Source organism: Chiloscyllium plagiosum, unplaced genomic scaffold (assembly GCF_037043375.1).
Source record: "Chiloscyllium plagiosum isolate Xiang-an unplaced genomic scaffold, Cpla_swu_hap1 HiC_scaffold_25, whole genome shotgun sequence".
Taxonomy (NCBI): Eukaryota; Metazoa; Chordata; class Chondrichthyes; order Orectolobiformes; family Hemiscylliidae; genus Chiloscyllium; species Chiloscyllium plagiosum.
Window position 1 is genome coordinate 35,376,870 of NW_028270163.1, and position 17,495 is coordinate 35,394,364.

Below are 17,495 nucleotides of genomic sequence, written 5' to 3' on the forward strand. Positions count from 1 at the left end.
GCACATGTTAAAATATTAGATCTACTGTTGTGAAATGTCTTGGTCTTCTGCTGATTGTTGGAAGATATGTTTGGTAATGGTGATGTACAATAGATCCTTTCAAATTAATTCCATCACGTATCTTTTCATCAGAACAGAGGTATGCTTAAATCCGACAGGTACTGATTAAGGTACCGATTAACAAGAGTATTATGGTCACGTAATGTTTTACAAGTATCACAACACTGTGTTATGTCTAGCCAACAGACAAAATAGATTAAAAAGAGAATAAAATAAAAGTACGGAAATTGCTCATGGCCCATTATTGGGTGCATTACTAATGATATACATGATTCAAATAAAAGGCCTGAGGTCAGCATTAAATTGGAGCCAGAGTCTCATTCAAAATCTTTATGTAAACAGCTGATATTGTTGTGCCTCCATGAAGCAGATGAAGTAGACTCAGACCAGTAGACTCACCTGCAGCTGTCTTTAGATTGATGTCTACAGTCAGATGACTTGAGGGGAGGCTTTTGAGAATGGGGGGTTAGGGCTGACTGAAGGCAGCAGTATCCCTCAGCTGTGCTCAACTACTGAAGATAATTTCAGATTAGATGTTGTTCTGAGTCAGAACATACTATTATTAAGAGAGAGCAAAATCAGAAATAGACCTTCAGGTTATTGTCCAGCTGTCAGCATGAATAGATGAAATTAGGTTCCCTACAGTGTGGAAACAGGCCATTTCGTCCAACAGGTTCACACCAACTCTTCGAAGAATATCTCACCCAGACCCATTCACCTACATCTACCTCTGACTAACGCAGCTAACATTATGGGCAATTTTAGCATGGCCAATTCACCTGACCTGCACATCTTTGGATTGTGAGAGGAAACAGGAGCACCAGAGGAAACCCCCGCAGATACAGGGAGAATGTGCAAACTTCACAGACAGTCACCCGAGGCGGGAATCGAACCCAGGTCCCTGGCGCTGTTGGGCAGCAGTGCTAACCACTGAGCCACCATGCAAATTTAAATTATCTGACTTAACTGCGGCAAAATGTCCAACACCTGTGTTTTCTTACCAAATAATTCTGAAGTCTCTTGTTGGATAATTCTATTTTCAAAAAATAATGCCAACTTAAATCCTCTTTAGTGAGATTCCAGCATTTTTGTACTTTCCTGGCCTATGATTATCAGAGTGTATGCAATTTTAGCAGCTTGTATATTGATTTAAGTGCCAAGTTAATCACTTCAGCTCCTAACTTACAAGTCTGGTGCAGCAGGTGCAACATCAACATAAAGAAATTTACTAAGGTTAGAAGACAGGAAGATTAATTTAGCCCTGCATCTTTCCAACAGCCAGCTTTAGTAAATCTGGTAATTTGACTTTATAGTTTTGAACAGTTAAGTGACATTTGTGCATTACGATTCAATGTCACTAACATGAATAAACAAGTAACAGCATTACAATAGCTTAATTTACCTCACTGGCTTTACACTTAGTAAAAAAAGACATATTCATCATCATGAAAATTCAGTGTTAATACTGGCTATGGCAGAGCTTAGAAAGACACAATTCAAGAATTTGATTGTTCCCAAGTTCCTGCAGATAAATTGAACAGGAGTAGCAGAGCACTTTGATGTTTACAGTTAGCCTTTGATGAAATTTTGGATGTACTGAACATTCACTTGTTCAGCAACATGGAAGATTTGCAACCGGAACTAACTTCTGTGATTTGCGTTTTTAAACAATTATGCAGATTTTAATTTTGCTGCCTCCAGTGTTGAATTCATGCTAAATCAATGTATCAAGCTAAATAAAACATGTTTTGCAGCACTGGTAGATAAAGGCAATGTAAAAGTGACATGATAGTCACCTCCAAATGACATTTTACAAAGAAATAAAGACAAAATTTACGTTACTGCACCATAGCAATTAAAAAGGTTTGCCAAGTGCGAATCACTTTGAGATTTATCATGGATTAAAGAGAGAAAAATGTGCATTCAGACAGATTTAAGTCACAAATCTGCTCTTATAATTGAAATGTCACTGTCCATTACCCAAACCTTCATACAGATACCTGCACATTTCAAATTCAAATAAAGCTGTTGTTGCAAAGTGCTTTGGCATCAAGCCAATACCATTTACTTCTTTATAATTACGTTACCTTTTCAGCTTAGGGTAAAAAAATTACTCCAAGTTCAGAAGAGGTATAGATTACAGCAGAGATACCTGCTTTATTTTGAAGAAATAACAACAGCATCTTAATGTTTTGACAGATTCTGTCTATTTTCATGAAAATTGAATAAAGTTTTTTTTGTCTTAGTTGTATTCATGACCTTAGAGTGTCAGGAAATAATAAAATAAGTAAAATAATCTCAATGGTCTTGGAACATAATACTTTTATTTCTATTAAACGTGGCATAGTTTCATAAAATGGTAAGGCTTTATTTTTCTCCTCATTAGAATTGCCCATTATTTTGCATTCTCCTCTGGACAGGGATGAAGAAAGCCTAGGTTAACAATTTCTGCATGCTTTTATCAAGACCATTTTCATCCAGAAGAAAACTGTTGATTTAGGATACAGGTGTTCCCATCAGTCCCATCACCACTTCCTGACAGCTATAGATCTGAATTATTCCAAAATGACTCGCTGGCAGCCTGAGGCCATCCCAGTAGAATTTGATTTACAAAACATCAACAGACCAGCCACTGAAAAGTGCTGATCTGACATGATCTGAGAAGGTTCCAGATGACAAGAGGCTTGAAGCTGCATTATCAATTTGGGTGGAACAGTTTGCTAATCTGCTTTGATACCCTTTTCAGAATTCCAGATTTGGTTGATATTCGCACTTGAAATTCCTTAGATGAGACCTTGCGTTTGTTTCAAATTGCACCCAGAGGCATTGACTCAGCATGGTGGAGCAGGAGACAGCAGAGTTTTGTTTGCAACGCAGCTTCAATACTTCTGGCTTCTTAGCTGATGCCAATGCAACACCAGTGATTATTTTTAAATCTATGATACAACTTTGTGTCAACACAGATATGAAAAAAAGCAATGGTAATTTGGGGATTGCAAAGCACCAACACAAACCCAGTAATCTAGTACAATTTTGCATAGCAGGGGTGCTTGTCAGTCCCAGTAGGATTTTAGGTTATAAGGTGAGGGAACAATAATATTCAACCAGAAAGCAAAAATACAGAACTCTGAACATAAGGAAAAGGGAACATTCATGTAAGTGTTAAGGAGTAATGTTACTGTATATCACAGACTGGTTTGCACTATTTAACTTCTGGATACTTCAGTTTCATAAGTACCTCAGTACTGGGCAAAATGTAAAACTAGATTTGCTTTTGTGAGTTTCCCAAAAAACTCAATTAATTGATTACCAAAATTGAGGTGAAGGATTCCCATTTCTATCATTTTCAATTATTTTTATCCAACCATTCAATTGAAGTGTCCTTAATTCCTCCTATCAATTAGCACCACACCAAATTTCAGTTTGAATGTGTGAGTGTGAACAATGAATGCTGGCAAACACAGAGCCATTGTAGCTCATTAAAAAAAACAGGAAGCATTGCAAATACTCAGCACGTCTGGCAGCGTCTGTGAGAACAGTTAGATTTGACTCCAAATAGCATCTCTGTTTTGCTCTCCATCAATATTGCCAGACTCGTTGAGTATTTCAAGCACTTTATGTTGATACTTTGCATGTTTTCTTCCTTTCATTTTGGCCATAATAAGTCAGCCTGGTTCTGTTCTTGGAATTTATCTTTCTCAGCACAGTTACAGCTAAACAGCAACCATTAAGGGTAGCACAACAAATGCTGGTCCCTTCAGCTATGGAGGTTCCCTAGCTGTGATTAACTAATGCAGGGTGCAGCAGAGATCAGTGCCAGAAGATTAAAAAAAAAGTTTATGAGAGTGATTGTGGAAAATCACTTCCATATATACTCAAGTAAGCATTGATCTCTTGTAAGAGGCAATCCTCAAATTTTGGCCCTGAATTCTTCATATTTTAAATATACTTTGGACGAGGATTCGGAGTGGGATTAGTGGGAATAGTTTGGAGAGCGATTTTCAAAATTGCTTTTTCTCTCATGGAAATGTCAGAAATACTGCCAGACAGCTTGAGCCAGTCATTCCCTGCTGGGTCAGGACCATGGTCAGCAACCTGTATCGTCATTCCTGGCAGTTCCAAGCACCCAGCATTGGATTTCAAGCCCTCACAAGCATTTCTGCTGTAAAAATCAACCCCTTTACTTTTGCATAAAAATAAAGCCTCAGAAACTTGACTTTTACATCAGTATGGAGAAAGTGAGGACTGCAGATGCTGGAGATCAGAGCTGAAAAATGTGTTGCTGGAAAAGCGCAGCAGGTCAGGGCTTACGCCCGAAACGTCGATTCTCCTGCTCCTTGGATGCTGCCTGACCTGCTGCGCTTTTCCAGCAACACATTTTTCAGCTTTTACATCAGTATGTGTGGTATTCTCTCCCTTTGTGAGACTGATCACCAGAATGCTAACAAAAATAATGATACAATGTGAGAACATGAACCTCAAAATAGGCCAATTGGCTTTACATTTCAAACTGCTTGCGAGATCAGTATTAAAGCAGAATGTGAGTGTAAGGCATTGGAAAATGTGAGGTATTAGTAGTCTAGAAGAAAGGAGACAACTTTACTTAATAACAGAAATTTGTATTTATATAGTGCCTTTCGATTCAAGTTGTTTCATCAAGGCACAATGAAGCAAAAATGAACAATAACTGGGCAAGAAATGGGTGTGGATAGGTGGTGGTGGTTTCAGGGCTGTAACAGACAATGGAGATGTGTGAAAAATGAAAAACCATAATGCGGTTTACACATAGAGATGAGAACTTCAGAGTGAGGGTACTGGAGGAAGAGATGTTAACTTTGACCATAGCAGGCTGATGAGCAATAAGGAGTCAATGTAGGATCAGGTTTAAGCAGCAGAATTGTAAATGGGATTGAACATTATAGGAGGCAAAGAATGATCGCCTGCATACAACATTACTATTCTCAAGGCAGGGATGGAGGTGGACAATGGATGTAGTAGATTTTGTGATGACAAAGGTACTGGTAGGAGATCTCAGATCAAGAGGTTGTGAACATTATTATAACCTGAGACAATGGAGGGAGTAAGATACACATCATTTGGCATGATCTTTTCAGTAGGAGGTTACCAGATAGTAATCAGAAATGAAAACCTTTGGTAGTTTCTCCCTTCCTCCTTGTTTGGGACCATGTTTGCCCTGGCTGTGATTATCAATGGCACTTATCAATGATTAAAGCTGAAACTTTGTGTTCACTTTGACGGCTGCATTTCCAACATTATAATGGTGATGACAATATAAAAGTGTGTCACTGGTTGTCATGTACTTTAGAATATTCTGAGAGAGTGAAATGTACTATATAAATGCACATCATCTTTTGAACTGCTATCTAGAATTTCTATAAAATGCATGCAGCCATTGAGCTATTGGAGATATGTCTGCAAAAATATTGTTAAGTGAATATATTGTGGGTCATGTCTTGTCAAATGTTTCAAGATCTTAACTTTTATCTTTTACACTTAGATTTGCTCAGATCTGTAACAACCTCTTTCAGTACACATCAGAAATATTGTCACTATACAAATGTCAAAGAGAGGTTCAAGTCTGACTCATAATTGACTGGGATTTTTAATTTCAAATTTAAGGAGCCAGATTAGGTTAGGAATTAATTAGAATATTTTGAGAATTGTATTTTGCCTGTCAAAGCAGTTGGGATAGTCACAATCATCCTCACATAACAAAGAAAAGTTGAGTATCCAATGTTTGAAGCTTTAAGTGATAATCCATTGGAAATACAAAGTTGATGTATTTCACAAATATTACATTTTGGCCATACTTTTTTTAATGAACTATGTGACATTCATTGTGAGAAAATATTTTTCCTATCATTGAATGGAATATATTTTGAAAGCTGGAAGGGTAGGTGCTACATGGGAGATATAATCATTTCTGACTAATTCTTGATATACAGTGACAGTGAAGATTAGTGAGGATTTGTAGGTTACACAGTTACAGGTAGAACCTTACCAGCAAATGTCTTTTCACCTTCATACGCTGAGAGAAACCAAAAAAGAAAAAAAAGGAAACTGTCAAAGGAAAAATCAATAGCTATACACAATGCATAAAACAGTGAAATGAGCAAGAAAGGAGCAGTTCTGCCTCCAGAAATTCTCAGTAGCGCAGAGACAGTGATTCTATTCAGCGGGCTCATGCCATTAAGAATCCTTAGACAGCCTGCAGCCAGAAAGTCCTGCTGAAAGAGCTGGTTAATATCATACATAGAGAAAGGAACAGCCTGCAGCATAAACAGGTTGAGAAGTTTAAACTTCCATCAATAAGATACAGAGTAGGGAGAAGGCACTCAACTGAAACTTCACCCCAAACACACTGATTAAATTCTTCAGCCAATTTTCACATGTATTTTCTGGATTATAAAAGTGTTTAGAACATGGAACATAGAACAATACAGCACAGAACAGGCCCTTCGGCCCCACGATGTTGTGCCGAACATTTGTCCTAGCTTAAGCACCCATCCATGTACCTATCCAATTGCCACTTAAAGTTCGCCAATGATTCTGACTCTGCCACTCCCACAGGCAGCGCATTCCATGTCCCGACCACTCTCTGGGTAAAGAACCTACCCCTGACATCTCCCCGATACCTTCCACCCTTCACCTTAAATTTATGTCCCCTTGTAACACTCTGTTGTACCCGGGGAAAAAGTTTCTGATTGTCTACTCTATCTATTCCCCTGATCATCTTATACACCTCTATCAAGTCACCCCTTATCCTTCTCCGTTCCAATGAGAAAAGGCCTAGCACGCTCAACCTATCCTCGTACGACCTATTCTCCATTCCAGGCAACATCCTGGTAAATCTTCTCTGCACCCTCTCCAAAGCTTCCACATCTTTCCTAAAGTGAGGCAACCAGAACTGCACACAGTACTCCAAATGTGGCCTAACCAAAGTCCTGTACAGTTGTAACATCACTTCACGACTCTTGAATTCAATCCCTCTGCTAATGAACGCTAATACACCATAGGCCTTCTTACAAGCTCTATCCACCTGAGCGGCAACTTTCAAAGATCTATGAACATAGACCCCAAGATCCCTCTGCTCCTCCACCTTACTAAGAACCCTACCGTTAACCCTGTATTCCGCATTCTTATTTGTCCTTCCAAAATGGACAACCTCACACTTGGCAGGGTTGAACGCCATCTGCTACTCCTCAGCCCAGCTCTGCATCATATCTAAGTCCCTTTGCAGCCGGCAACAGCCCTCCTCACTATCCACAACTCCACCGATCTTCGTATCATCTGCAAATTTACTGACCCACCCTTCGACTCCCTCATCCAAGTCATTAATAAAAATTACAAACAGCAGAGGACCCAGAACTGATCCCTGCGGAACTCTACTTGTAACTGGGCTCCAGGCTGAATATTTACCATCTACCACCACTCTCTGACTTCGACCGGTTAGCCAGTTTTCTATCCAACTGGCCAAATGTCCCTCTATCCCATGCCTCCTGACTTTCCGCATAAGCCTACCATGGGGAACTTTATCAAATGCCTTAATAAAATCCATGTATACTACATCCACTGCTCTACCCTCATCCACATGCTTGGTCACCTCCTCAAAGAATTCAGTAAGACTTGTAAGGCAAGACCTATCCTTCACAAATCCGTGCTGGCTGTCCCTAATCAAGCAGTGTCTTTCCAGATACTCATAAATCCTATCCCTCAGTACCCTTTCCATTACTTTGCCTACCACCGAAGTAAGACTAACTGGCCTGTAATTCCCGGGGTTATCCCTATTCCCTTTTTTGAACAGGGGCACAACATTCGCCGCTCTCCAGTCCCCTGGTACCACCAGAGCAGAGGGATTGAATTCAAGAGTCGTGAAGTGATGTTACAGCTGTACAGGACTTTGGTTAGGCCACATTTGGAGTACTGTGTGCAGTTCTGGTCGCCTCACTTTAGGAAAGATGTTTAGATTGAATACTGTTTCAAAGTTATGTACAATGAAATCAAGCTAAAAATTAAACAGGCTCCCTTTAAGTTGTGGGCGTCTTTACTGACAGCTGGTCAGTAGCTATATGGCTCCAAGCTAATGTTTCATCTTATTGGTCCTCCGGGCTGTAATTGAAATATACTTTACAAGGGTGCAGATCTCCTTGTCAGCCTGCATTGAGAAATATCTAACATCCCTCAATTTTCAGAATATATAAAAATACCTATTACTGGAAAAACTTAAGGCAGACTTCATTAAATTCCCTACAGTGCAGAAACAAGCCCTTCGGCCCAACAAGTCCACACTGACCCTCCGAAGAGTAACCCACCCAGACCCATTCACCTACTCCTTACTAATGCACCTATCACTATGGGCAATTTAGCACAGCCAATTCACCTGACCCACACATCTTTAGACTGTGGGAGGAAACCAGAGCACCCGGAGGAAATCCACGCAGAGACAGGGAGAATGTGCCAACTCCACGCAGACAGTCACCCGAGGCTGAAATCGAACACGGTTCCCTGGTGCTGCGAGGTAGCAGTGCTAACCACTGAGCCGCTGTGCTGCCCCAAACTTGACAACCACATTGATGATCACTCTGTTGTTGCTTTACTAAGCTTTCATTTGAAAGCTCAATAGAGCAACATTAGAGTGATTATCAATGTGCAAAACAAAACATACCTTTAAACAATAAAGCTGCATAGATAGCATTATTTTAATAGTTTACCAATAGAAAATTAGTTGAAACATAATCTGAATACTGTTCTGCTACCAAACAGGTAGGTTTGGGCTTCTACCTTCAGAAAATAGCAACATTTATTTAGAGGAGGAAATGACATGTATTTAAATCTGGATTGTGAATATATGTGACTGCATCACCTGAAGGAAGTTTTACTGATGGACAACAGCAGAAATTCTCCAAGGCTCTTTAGAGAGCACTTTCCACCCCCAGGAACATGAACATCGAGAAGAACAAAAGCTGCAGAAACCTGGGAATACTACCATCTGCATTTTCCCCTCCAAAATATTCCCCATCCTGACTTGGGACTACATCACCATTCCTTCAGTGTGGCTGAAACTTGGGACTCGCTCCCTCACAACATTGCTGGTGTGTCATCATCAAACAGCCTGCAACTGCTCAAGGTGACAGCTCACCACCACCTTCTCAAGGGCAACCAGGGAGGGATAACACATACTAGTCCAGCCATCAATGCCCAAGTCCCATAAGTGAACCAAAGAAATACTCTTCCAAATTCATTTCAACACCTGCATTATCCATGTCAGTTTCCCCATAGTCTTAACAAGGGATTGGCTTATTCATAGAACTCTGTATCGAGCAACAAATTTGTTGAATATATGCATGAAAACATAAGAGCCTCATTGTTCTGAAGAAACTAATTGCTCAGCAGGTGCTAACTAGTTAGTGCAGAGTGAAATGCATGTAAATGTAGACATACCTGTTGCATGTATGTAGAGAAATGTTCAACATAAAAGACTTTTTTACCATTAAGTGCGCTGTTCTGGAAAAGCCTTAAGGGAGTCCTTTATAAATCTGAGAATGCTTTGATTTTGAGTGAAGTTTTGCCATAAATTATACATTTGAAACTTCATTACTGACAGGTGGGCCAACGATGAAACCTTCTCAATATTTCCATGGCAAAATGCATGTATTATGTTCTTGATTAGTTGAAAAGAAACCCATCTTTAAAGCTAGATGTTGATAATGAATGTTCAATATTTATAAAAAATTGGAAGAACTGCAGATGCTGGAAGTCAGAAACCAAAATAGAAATTGCTGGAAAAACTCACCAGGCCTGGCAGCATCTGTAAACAAGTATCAATAGACAATAGATGCAGGAGTAGGCCATTCTGCCCTTCGAGCCAGCACCACCATTCATTATGATCATGGCTGATCATCCTCAATCAGAGTTAACATTTCAGGTCCAGTGACTCTTCATTAGAAGTGATGGTAGCTGGGAAAAAATTGTTTTTATGCAGAAGATAGGGTGGTGAGAGGGGGTAAGGAGTAAATAATAGGTGGAGATAGAGCCCAAAGAAAGAGAAAAACAGTTGGACAGACAAAGGAATAAATAATGGCCAGCCCAGAAGAATGAATAGCTGTGAATGAGGACTATTAGTGGTTTAACAATGTGCAGTACGCAATAGCAGACCATGTGATAAGGCTGCATGTGTGTATATCGGGCAATAGGCATTGGAGTGCAAATTAGGTTAGATTAGATTACTTTCTGTGTGGAAACAGGCCCTTCGGCCGAACATGTCCACACCAACCCGCCGAAGCGCAATCCACCCATACCCTTACATTTGCCCCTTCACCTAACACTACGGGCAATTTAGCATGGCCAATTCACCTGACCTGCACATCTTTGGACTGTGGGAGGAAACCGGAGCACCCAGAGGAAACCCACGCAGACACAGGGAGAATGTGCAAACTCCACACAGTCAGTCGCCTGAGGCGGAAATTGAACCTGAGTCTCTGGTGCTGTGAGGCAGCAGTGCTAACCACTGTGCCACCGTGCCGCCCACTATGTGTTTCTTAGGGTAAGAACACGGGAGAAGGTGCTTCAAGCCAGGGAATAATGTGGTATATTAAAGTGATGGGCAACTGGGACCTCAGGGTCTTTTTTGTGGACAGCATGTAGATGTTTCATGAATTGGTCATCCAGTCTATGCTTTGTTTTCCCAGTATAGAGGAGACCGCATGGTGAGCAGTGAGTGCAGTTGATTAGATTGAGTAAAGCGCTGTTTCACCTGAAAGGTTTCTTTGGGCTCCTGGAAATACACTGGCAAGTATCACACTTTGTGCGGTTGCATGTGAAGGTGCCATGGGGCTGAGGGGCAGTGAAGGAGGAGTGGACACGATAAACTGGAAAGAACAGTCCTTTCAGAAGGCTGACATGGGAGGGGAGGGGAATGTATCTGGTGGCGGCATTCTGCTGGGAATGGTGGACATGGCGAATGATCCTCTGGTGGGAAGGTAGGTTAGGACAAGGGGCACTCTATTGCTGTTGTAGGAAGGAAGACAGGGGATGAGGTCAGACCCGGCTGAGGACCCTCTCGACTACGGTGCTGTGAAATCTTTAGTTAAGGAAGAAAGTGAACATTTCTGAGGCCCCCTTGTCGAAGCTGACATCATCAGAAGAGATTTGATAAAGATAGAGGAACTGCAAGAATGGAATAGAATCTTTACAGGAAACAGGGTGCGAGGATGTATAGTCAAGGCAACTGTGGGAGTCAGTGAGTTTGTGTGGATAATGATAAATAGTGGGTAATGGTTTGCAGTGGATATTGGTGGCCAACCTATCCCCAGAAATGAAAACAGAGATGTCAGGAATGGAAGGGAGGAATTAGTGATGGACCAGGTGAAGGTGAGAGCAGGATTGAAATTGGAAGAAAAATTGATAAACTATTTCAATTCTGGATGAGAAAGGGACGCACCACCAATGATACCATCAATATATTGGAGAGAGAGAGTCACATATGTGGACCGGAATAAGACAGATACAAGGAATCTACCACATACTCTGGTCACAGGAGAAAGTGAGGATTGCAGATGTTGGAGAATCAGAGCCAAGAGGTGTGATGCTGGAAAAGTATGGCAGGTTCGACAGCAGGAGCGGGACAGTTGGCGTTTCAGGCATAAGCCCTTCATCAGGAATTTCTGATGAAGGGCTTATGCCCAAAACATCAACTCTCCTGCCTCTCGGATGCTGCCTGACCTGCTGTGCTTTTCCAGCACCACATTTCTTGACTCATACTCCAGTCACAAATGATTATGAACCAGAAGGGTGGAGCAGGCTCAAGGGACTGTCTTACTTCTGCTTTTATATTAGCATGTGCCTAAAGCAACATAAGTGAATAAATTACTCAAAGTATGCACTAGCAAGCATCCAACTCTGCTTATACAGTTCATAGTTTCAAATCAAAAGAGTAGATATAATGTTATTTTAGATTTTTATAAGTTATTAATCAAATGCATTTCAGCATTACTGGTTACCAGCATTTGTTTCCCATTTCTACGTGCCATTAAGAAGGTGGTGGTGAGCTGCCTTCTTGAACTATTGCACTCTGCATGTTGTATGGACGCATACGGTGCCATTGGGAAGTTCTCAGATTTTGACCCAGCAAAGAACCAAGTTACAGTTCTGTTCGCCGAGCTGGAAGTTTTTGTTGCAAACGTTTCGTCCCCTGGCTAGGCGACATCATCAGTGCTTGGGAGCCTCCTGCGAAGCGCTTCTTTGATGTTGACAACCGGAAGCGGCAGGGACAGACCACTATAAACACCGGAGGAAACATCAAAGAAGCGCTTCGCAGGAGGCTCCCAAGCACTGATGATGTCGCCTAGCCAGGGGACGAAACGTTTGCAACAAAAACTTCCAGCTCAGCGAACCGAACCACAACAACGAGCACCCGAGCTACAAATCTTCGCACAAACTTTGAACCAAGTTACAGCAATACAGCACATGTCCGGATAGTGCCTGGCTTGGAGAGGAAGATGCAAGTGGTATTTTCCCAAGCATCAGTTGCCTTGTCCATCTCGGTGGTAGAGGGCACAGGTTTGGAAAGTGAATTGCTGTACTGCATTTTGTATATGGCGTCCACTGCTGCCACCATTTGTTGACATTGGAGGGAATGACTGTTGAAAGTGGTGGAAGAAGTAAATACCAAGAAAGTGGGCTGTTTTGGTTTGAATGATATTGACCTTCATCAATGTTGCTTAAGGTGCACTCAGCCAGACAAGTGGGGTGTATTCCATTCCACTCCTGAGTTGTGTCTTGTAGATGTTGGACAGGCTTTGGGGAGTCAGAAAATGAGTCAAATCACAGAATTCCCAGCATGTGACCAGCTCGTGTAGCCACAGTATTTATATGGCTGGTTCAATTCAGTTTCTGGTCAATGGTAACCTCCAGAATGATGACAGTGGGGAATTCTGTGATGGTACTTACATTGAACACCAGAGGGAGATTGTTGAATTCTGTGCTGTTGGAGAAGTTAATGCTTGGCATTTTTCTGGCGTGAATGTTACTTGCCACTTTTGCACCTGCCCTGAAAGTTGTCCAAGTCTTACTACGTACAACATAGGCGTCTTCAGTATCTGAGGGGTCACAGATGTTGCAAAACATTATTCAATCATTACTGAATATCCCCATTTTTGACTTTATACTGTGAGTGAAGGTCAATGATGGAGCAGCTGAAGATGGCCGAGCTTAGGATATTATCTTGCAAAATTCCTTCAGTGATGATATGGAGAGATGGAGTGGAGAGACTTTGTTCTGATTCTCATTGACTTCAGTCTTGTTTTGCTCCTTGCTTTCACACATGATCAACTGCTCTTTTGATGCCAAAGGCAGTCATTCTCACTTCACTCTGAGTTTCAACTCTTTCCCTCCAAGTTTGGTTATTGAGTGGGCCTGGCAGAACCTGAATTGAGCAGCAGTGAGCAGGGTGTTGCTGAGTAACTGTCACTTGGTAGTACTGTTGGTGACCCTTCTCAATATTTCCCATACAAATCTGTTAAGAGATGTCATCACACACCCCTACAGCAAGTGGGACTTGAACCTGGGCCTCCTGGTTCAGAGGTAGACAGACAACCATTACACCACAAGAGCCCTCTTATGACCTTTCTATCACCTTGCTAGTGGTTGAGTATAGGGGAAAGTGAGGACTGCAGATTTTGGGGATTAGAGTCGCAAAGTGTGGCTGGAAAAGCACAGCAGGTCAGACAGCACCGAGGAGCAGGAGAGTCAATGTTTTGGGCATAAGCCTTTCATCAGGAATGTGGAGGCTGAGAACATTCCTGATGAAGGACTTATGCCCAAAACATCGACTCTCCTGCTTCTCAGATGCTGTCTGACCTGCTGTGTTTTTCACAACAACTTATGATTGGATTTGTGCTGCTTTTCTTTATGCAGTGAATTGTCCTGTTAACCTGCTCAACACTAACCCCTCAAACAACACTATCAGAAACTTGCCACTCCTTCCTCCTTTCATCCATAGGACCTGTCTTTGTACAAACTGACTGTTATGTTTGTCTACGTAATAAGTGTCTGCACCTCAAAAGTAATACCGTCAATTAGACAGTATTGAAGTATTCCAAGCACAATAATCTTCAATGTACACTCAAAGATTTTGCAAGCTTTATGGGTAGTGAGAGACAGAATTTGAGAGAGGAGATGCAAATGCTGATGGACAATGTGTAACATTAGTTTCTGCTACTTTTATTGTCATTAACAATTTGTTAAACTTGCTCCCTTTGACTTCAGGAGTCAACACCACTCAGCAGAAATTACCAGTTGATGGCAGTAGCAGTAACAACAAAATTTCACGAATGTCATCCGTTTGCTATCCTAACTTCCTGTAAGACAATCATTCAGAGACCCGCTGAAACTGGCAATCTGCCTTTGATCAATGATTGGTATTTCAGTCTCATCCTGTTTAGGTCAGACCTTGATGAGACAGCTCGCAAGTAAATTTGTTATAAATGTAATCATGAGGTTAAATGGACTCTAATGTACCTGCCTGTCAGCTGATGAGAGGTTGTATCCAAGGATAATTTGTGTTCATAACAGAAGATTTATATCTGCAGTATACAGGATTATTTTTTTTCAATTTCCAAGGTACTCTCACGTGTTTTTAACACATTCCTAAAATACATCTTGCTAAATAGCTGTTTTGATTTATATTGTATGCATTCACAAAAATTATAAATAGCCACAGAATTAGTTTGCAAGTATGCAAAGTTTTGGGGTGGCAAAATATTTTAAAAAGGTTGAAGAAATAAATATAGTTTGCTACAATTTATCTGCATTAAAAATAAACTGTGTCAAAGGATCACAGTAATTATATTATACATATCATATAAGACAGCTAATTAGCCTCAACGGTATCAGAATTGATCCCAGCTGGGAAAAAAAGATAATTGGAAGGACAAAACTAAAATGGTGAAATTGTGAGCAGGAAGACCAGAATGGAAAATGCTAGGAGTCTGGGAGAAGGAGGATAGTGGTGAAGTCTTGTGATTCCAATTATATTTATAGTTAAGACAATTGATTAAATTATTCATCTGTCTGGATATCCAAGTGCAGATTGGATGCTTCACCCACCTGTTTCCTCATTATAACCAGAGAGGCCCTATAGGTTAGCAGGTAGTACCTACTTCTGATTCAGAGGTTCTGGCTCAAGTTATACAGGTTCTGTAATTATGGAAGGAGCATTTGTGATGTACTTAAACAAGTCAGCTGGTTCATCCTTCCATCAATTCTTAACAGGGGGAAAAAAATGTCTGTCAAACTTTGTGGATGTTACAGTTATTAGGGTAATAATGCTACTATAGTTTGTGACTATGCCTTTAACTTAATGTAAAGCTAATGGGGGTGGGAAAATCATCTGACTATTCTGAAGCCAGTCTGAAACAGGCCTGGGTGAGAGGGCTGTTGGACCTTAAAGGAAGGCCCATATTGTTCTACTGGGATGAATGTGCAAGATGCTCATAACTAGTGAAAGTGTTCGGAGCATTTTTGTATACATAAAATTGGAGATTACTAAACTAATTTTCTAGGAAGCTGTTGAAAATGTCAGGTTATAAACAGTTATACATTCTTACTGTCCATTCCAATTGATGTATTGGAATGGAGTTAGTGTCTAAAGAATAACTTATTGGCATTTCTATCAAGATTTAAGGTCTTTTGTGATTTATTGTTGCCATGGAAATAGGGCAAGGGTTTCTAAAGCACCTTGAAACTCCCAGATAAGTTAGTATGCTGGGGTTTGGGAGAGAGGGAGCAGACAGGCCAAACATTTTCATGGTTCACCACTTAGGACAGTATATTGAGATCTTGATTTTTGGGAGGATTGGAAATGACACTGAAAGATTTGCTGAGCTTACACTACAGGAAGAATCACCAGTAAAAATATTCATGCTGAGAAGGCAATGTTCTAGGATTAAAAAAGTTACCAGGCTGACAAAAGGGGGAGGGGGAGGGGTAGAAGGGAAATATTGAGGGATAAGAATCACTTTCAATTGAGTTCTGGAAATCTGACTGCTTATGGTACACTGTAAAGTTGTGAAGAGTGTCTTTAGTATGTGGGAAGTGAAGAATTCTTTTTCAGTTTCAAAGTTTAATTTCTGTACCAAAAATAGTCCTTTTTTTGACTGCCTCTTGCAGTAACAGTCTTTTCTCCAAGTCAAGTAGGTCACTTCAATGTAAGTTATCAATCTCTACTGGGATATTAACACTACTAATTTTAAAATGACAGGTATCATGAAGTTCATTGCTTGATACAATGCTCACATTCTAGTTAAAGATTAAATCACTTTTAAATATTAAGTGAGGTAAATTATCAGAATGTAGTACAAATGTCTTTGAAGCCTAAACGAGCAATTCTACTCCCACTTCTATTTATCCAGTTGGAATGTTGTTAGCATGAAGATGGACAGTTTTTTGTTTTAGCACGACTACCTTGTAGAAACATAGAAAATGTACCAGCTGGCCTACTGGTTCTGTGGAAGCTGGAAACCCTAATCTCACTGTTCACCTTTCGATCTCTCTTTCATCATTTAAGACACTCCTTTTAAACCTGCCTCATCTAGTCCAATATGTCCGGTGTAATATTTTGTTTTTATAATGCTCCTGCCTCTGGACATTTCATTACACTATAAATATAATTTGTTGTGCAAAGCTGTAGCTGCACCTTGCTAACAATATAACAGAGGGATGTTCTGTGACAGCTTTAAACTGGGAATTGCCGACAAATGGGTAAGACTTTGACCCACAAAAATTGTTATAATTAACCTTAAGCAGATCTGCCAGAATTTGACCTTTAATCATTTTTGCTACAGTTACTTGGTTGTAAAACTGGTGAAAACTGAAGTGAGTTTGAAATTTAACTGAAATTGAAATTTAACTGAGGGTGTGAATATTGCCTGTCCTTAATTTTCCCTGATTCATTTATGCTTTCAATAGCTTGAGTGTAAATTGACAAGTATTTAATAAAAATGTATTTAAGGATTTAATTTGACAGTCAATTCATCAGGTATCTATGAACTCTGGAGGCAATTAAATTGAAGTTAATAACAGATTTGTAGGTGAAAGGAGACAAACAATTTGAAGGACAGAATATTGACTCTCTTTAATTGGGAGTCAATACATGAGCTTTCAGTGGTAGACGGAATTGTCATTAATGAAGGACAAATGATTTTGCGTACTGGCTAGTGTTTTTTCAAGTTGTTCTGCAGCCAAGCCACCATTAATGTTCTGAATTCTACTCCTAGCTAGTTATGTCCAGAACATAAAACCAATTTATAATAATGAGAAGGTACAAATGCTTACCATGAAAAAGAATACTAATTCTACATCAAATAACACTACAAATTGACCTACAACAGTAATATGATAAGAAAGAACCAATCAAA

General features: G+C 40.3%; 1 protein-coding gene across 6 annotated transcripts in view; it reads right to left on the minus strand.

The window, feature by feature from the left end:
* The window catches only part of sdk2b (sidekick cell adhesion molecule 2b), a 1,001,963-nt gene that overhangs the window by 359,807 nt on the left and 624,661 nt on the right, over window positions 1–17,495 (minus strand). For 4 of the 6 annotated variants that reach the window (XM_088000610.1, XM_088000612.1, XM_088000609.1 and 1 more), the window contains exon 6: window positions 6,083–6,109. The exons of the other annotated variants lie outside the window; for them this stretch is intronic. In XM_088000610.1, the coding sequence (XP_087856736.1) occupies window positions 6,083–6,109 (27 nt within the window). The remainder of the gene's footprint in view (window positions 1–6,082; window positions 6,110–17,495) is intronic. 6 annotated transcript variants of the gene reach the window in all.